Here is a 5,636-nt window from a genome sequence, read left to right on the forward strand (position 1 = left end):
TCCGAGATAGAATCACTTACCCCGATGAATTTCTTGAAAAACCCTCGAAAATCGCCACAAACCGAGCTCTCTAGGTCCAAAATGTGAAATAATGCCCTAAACCCTATTTTTATAGTGCACCCTCTGAACTCCCCTATGTTGTCCGCAAAATTCCAACCGCGGCCGCACCCCAGGTCCCGCGGTAACGAAAAAATGATGCGGCAGCGAAATTCTTGGGGCAGTACTGCCAGGCTTTAGTATTTTGGCCATAACTTTCTCTACAGATGTCTAAATGATAACTTCTTTACTTTTCTGGAAACTAGACACGAAGGGCTACAACTTTTAGTTTTAAATCATCTCAAAATTCCTTGTAGATCAAAAGATATAGGCTTCCGAAGTCGAACCAGCGGGTCTGCAGAACATCCTGGAGTGCCTTTGCGACCAAATTTACGTGGTCCGTGCCCCCTCCTTCGCCCTCAGCGGAATTTTTGCCGCTCTCAGCGAAACTTTGCTGCCGTCCGCGAAAAATTAAGCACCAGAACCATGCCTCAGTTCCGGTAATGCCCGGACTCGCTCAAAACTCACCCGAAACACACCCGAGGCCTCCGGAACCTCAACCAAATGTACCAACACGTTCCATAATACAATATGAACTTAGTGGAGGCTTCAAATCTCATCAAACAACGTCAAAATTACGAGTTGCGCCTCGAATGGAGTTATGAGTTTTCGAATCTCCCAACTTCTATGTTTTACGCCGAAACGTATCAAATCAATCTGGAATGACTTCAGATTTTGCACACAAGTCATAATTGACTTAATGAAGCTATTCCCATTTCCGGAATTGAAATCCGACTTCGTTATCAAAAATTCACCCTTCGATAGGATTTGTTTTTTCCAAAAATCTTCTATTTTTCAACTTTCGCCAAAATGCGTCCAATTGTCCTACGGACATCCAAATCCAAATCCGAACATACACCTAAGTCCGAAATCATCATACGAAGCTATTGATATAATCAAAATTCTATTTCGGGGTCGTTTGCTCAAAAGTCAACTCTCTGGTCAACTCTTTTCATTTAAGTTTCTAAATAAGAATTGTTCTTTAAATAAAATTTTGAATCTTCAGTAAATCAAACTCGACCATACCGGCGGGTCATAATACATATTGCGAAACTGTTCGAGACCTCACGGGGCGTTAATTCTTAAAATGAGAAGTCGGGTCGTTACAATAATGTACATACCATAAATGAATCTACAAGGTTATGCTCTTGTGGGAAATGGTCCATCTACCACATGCCGTGCTCACATGCTATCAGGTGCTTTCAACATGTTGGTTTAGGGCCAACCAACTATGTTGATAAGCAATATAGTGTTGCTGCATACTTAAACACCTATAGTGGGCAGTTGCAGCTAGTGAGTGCTGAGCATTATTGGCCGCCAGAACCATTTAAAATGGTGTGTAACAAGGAGTTTTTGCGTCGAATACATGTGCAGAAGAGAACGCGTATATGGAACCAAATGGATGTTAGTGATACCATTTATGCGCGCAAATGTGGTATATGCTCGCATACAGGACATGACCATCGAAAATCTCCTTCGGCTGGTTTGGGTGGCGGTGGTAATCCAGCTCCTGGTGGGAGTTCTTCTAATGTGCCCAACTATCAAGGATACACGTAGTAACTGGGTTTTGTAATGTAGTTGTAATAAATGTATGTACTTGTTTATGTTGCAAGATGTATCATATAAAATTATGTTTCCATTGTTGTTAAATCTTATTGATAATGGTCCATTTTTCAGTTGACTAAATTAATGAATTTCTCCCTCCCGTTCATGTAATTAAAAATAGTATTGGATTAAAAAATAGTAAAGTTTTTAGTAGACCTTCGAATTTCACGCTAAAATTATTATTAGAAAACTACACTGTCAGAGGAGGAAGATTTTTGATAAATATGTGAATATATATAGCGCGGTTAAATACTACGTTATTTGTTAGCATAGCGCGGTTAAATATTACGTTATGTGTGTTATCTTGTCGAACTAAAAAGTTGCCCGCCTGCGAAAAAGCTATTTTGTATCCGAAAGAATCTTTAACACGTGAAGCATAGCGCGGTTAAATACTACATTATGTGTGTTGTCTTGTCGAACTGAAAAGTTACCCGCCTGCGAAAAAGATGTTTTGTATCTCAAAGAATATTTAACACGCGAAGCATAGCGCGGTTAAATACTATATTATATGTAAGCATAGCGCTGTTAAATACTACGTTATGTGTATTGTCTTGCCTATAAATAACGGGCGCATTCTAGTTATTTTCTGCGCTTAACAATAACCAATAGCAAAACTCTCCATAAAAGCAGGGTTTTTTTTCGCTTTAACAAATGTCTGAACACCTTTATGTACCAAGGTGCCAATGCGGCAAAAAATATATGATGGCGGACTGTTGGGATGATGGTGAAGTTGGGCGCCGATACTGGATGTGTGTGAACAAGTTTTATGGGATTCCCGATGAACCTTTTTGCAATTTTGAGGTATGGATTAATGAACCATGTAAGAAGGAATGCTACAAACAAACTTTGCAGTATATTCATGATTTGAACAAAAGATACGAACGTGATGAGGTTATGTATAAACGAGAAATTACGGCGTTGAAGGAGAAACTAAAAGAGGTGGAAGAAGAAAAAATAAGTTGTTGGATCAATTTGAGTGGTTGAAGAAGAGAATAGTTGACTAAACAAACCAATGTATGTGTTTAGTGTTGTATTTTATCTTTATGCTTTCTATGTCATGTATTTTCATTATGTGTGCCGAATTTAAATTATGTTAAGTTGTTGTGTTTGTGTTTGTGTTGCAGTATTAAAATAACGAAGAACTCGGGAAATATATACATAATGCGCATATAACGAAAACAATAAAAATTGTTGCTATTATTTACATAAAATAATATTTACATCAAATACAAAAAAAAAAAATTCAATATGTTCCACAGCTTGTGTGCTTAAATGCAGCTGCTGGCCTGAGGCGCATCCCATCCTACCCGGCTATGCTATCAGGATCATCCTCATTACGTCGCCTCTTTATAGCATGATGCGCTGCAGCATGATTATCGGTAGTGCTGGCAGGATCGGTAGAAGGGGTCGTCGGTCCAATAGTAACCTACAGAAGAATAAGTCAGCTCAGTATAGGAAAATATATATTAAGTCACAAAAATTTAAATTGTCTTACCACGATCTCGTCGGGCTCCTGAATATAATCATCCGTTGCAGCCAGGTCAGCATCGCACAAAGCGGCCTCCATGACGGGCGAGGATGAAGCCTTAATAAGAAAATTAATAAAGTTATTTATGGAAAATAAATGAGAAAAGAAAAAATAAATTTAAAGTAAATACTAATAAAAACATACTTGCGCATGTGAAAGTTCCCCAGCACCCCTCGATGATGAGCCATAACTCAGTCGGCGCCCACTATCCACATCGCGGGTCGGCCGATCCTCAGCAGCGGTCGATGGGAGCGGGAAGTATGCATCCCAATGCTCTCCGTTAATGTCCGTGCCCATGATAAATAATGGACCTGACGGGGTCACCTGCAAAGTCCATGGAGTGAGCTGCAGCCCAAGGTTGTATGACGACATACTGTTGGGATACTCGTCCGGCTCATGAAGGTCACCCGGCAGATCAGCATCAACATCATCAGCAGGGGCCTCAACGCCCCCTTGCTGGGGACCACCTCGTCGCCGCCCACCACGACCCCGTGGGGAAGCCCTGCCTCGTGGGGCACCCCTACCTCGTGGGACACCCCTACCTCGCTGGTACTGCTCTGGTGCCACATAAGCAGGGTCGTGTCCTAAGTGTTGATCCTCTCGGGTTCGCTGTAGTGTCCGGGCAGCCACCTCTGCAACCTGCAGGCCATAATCGTACAAAGCAGCCGCTCCCTCGTCGGCATACTGCTGCATCTGCAATCCCATCTGGTAGACTATATGTAGGCCAATAGCCTGCACAACATATAAAATATAAACTACAGAACACTATGTTACAGTTATATAAGTAATAATACCAGAAAATATATCAGGGCCTCGTGCCGCCCAGCGTATGGAACGTACCGATCGCCAGCTCGATGAATGGGATTCCCGACGAAAAATCGGGTAACGCGGCGGTACTAGGGCATATACTCATGAGTAGTATCCGTCCGGCTCTGTGAAGGGGGGCTGAATCAGGTCAGCTCGCCGATCCCAAGTATCGACCTGCGCCTCTAGCCATGCCACATATGCGTCATCCACCCTGGAACGATCATCCCGTTGATAATGTGTGGGCTCCCATGTGGGCCCTCTTGGTACAAGCTGCGGATGGCCAAACTGGCGAAGTACCCGCTCCGTGTCTTGATGCTCCACAATATCGAGGCACATCGGCGGGACGAAAGTGCTCCAAATCAGTCGGTCGGCCGAGCAATAATCAGGCAGGCCACCTATCAAGTCGTTGTTGTATGGCGTCCAGATGAACTATTAAATAACAACAGAAAATGTGAGTATGCGCAACACATGTGAAGCTATACCAAGTAAACTTAGGTATACATTTACCTGTACGCCCTCCAGCATATCCCACAAATCCCTGCAAAGGGGGAGATTATGCCAAGCCTCATCTGTCTCGCTAGTGATGTCGGGGTGCAATATCTCCAAATGCTGTCGAATAGCTGTCAAACTCATGCGACTGGCCCTTGAGTGTGCAATATCATCCTATGGCCTGAAACCAGTGAGCTGGTGCAGCATGTCCAAATACTGCCCACGCGTCATCTCTCTCATGGCCTGAGGCAATGCAACAGGCAGTCCATCAACGGGTAGCCCATATAAAACCTCCACGTCCTGCAGCGTGATGGTGGCCTCACCAATGGGCAGGTGGAATGTGTGCATCTCGGGTCGCCACCGCTCTATCAGGGCCATGACCAAAGACCAGTCGAGTTGCAGCCGCCCGATCTCCAAAATCCTGTAGAAACCCGTAACCTGCAGGCGCTGGACTACACGGGGATGGAGATCTCTGTCCTTCATAAAATCCCACATGTCGTCCACTCTCCTGGCGCGGAGAGTCTGGGCCAATAACTCTCCCTCCCATACGTGGGCGGACTTATGATCGCCCTGTAACACTAATAGCTCATCGTAGAAAGGTCCGGGATGCATAGGCGGCACGTCCATGTCGTCTACTGTAAATTAAACAACATTAATTGTATGTTGTTCTGTAAATTAGATAATTAATTTTTATAGTTATAAAATATTTAATTGGATAGAGAATTAACATATGGGTTCCAGGCTCGATATTTGAGGCCCAGTAGCACCAAGCTATCCTGAATTCCTGTATGTGTCAATTTTATTATTTTACATGTTAGTTTCATAATTTTGTATGTTTGTTGTGTAAATTAAATAATTAATTTTTATAATTATACAATATTTAATTGGACAGAGTATTAACATATGGGTTCCATGCTCGATTTGAGGCCCAGTAGCACCAAGCTATCCTGAATTCTTGTATGTGTCAATTTTATTATTTTACATGTTAGTTTCATAATTTTGTATGTTTGATTTATAAATTAAATAATTATTTTTTATAATTATACAATATTTAATTGGACAAAGTATTCACATATGGGTTCCAGGCTCGATATTTGAGGCCAAGTAGCAC

The 5,636-nt window shown here is 42.5% G+C and overlaps 1 protein-coding gene across 1 annotated transcript; it reads right to left on the reverse strand.

The window, feature by feature from the left end:
* Positions 1–4,699: 4,699 nt before the first annotated feature.
* On the reverse strand, positions 4,700–5,152 carry LOC138903053 (serine/threonine-protein phosphatase 7 long form homolog). Its single transcript, XM_070190966.1, has one exon. The coding sequence runs from the start codon at positions 5,150–5,152 to the stop codon at positions 4,700–4,702; it is 453 nt and encodes a 150-aa protein (XP_070047067.1).
* Positions 5,153–5,636: the final 484 nt, after the last annotated feature.

This window comes from Nicotiana tomentosiformis, chromosome 12, assembly GCF_000390325.3.
Source record: "Nicotiana tomentosiformis chromosome 12, ASM39032v3, whole genome shotgun sequence".
NCBI lineage: Eukaryota > Viridiplantae > Streptophyta > Magnoliopsida > Solanales > Solanaceae > Nicotiana > Nicotiana tomentosiformis.

Coding starts and splice junctions, on each gene's coding strand:
- LOC138903053 (XM_070190966.1), bottom strand. CDS start 5,152: ATGGACGTGCCGCCTATGCATCCCGGACCTTTCTACGATGAGCTATTA.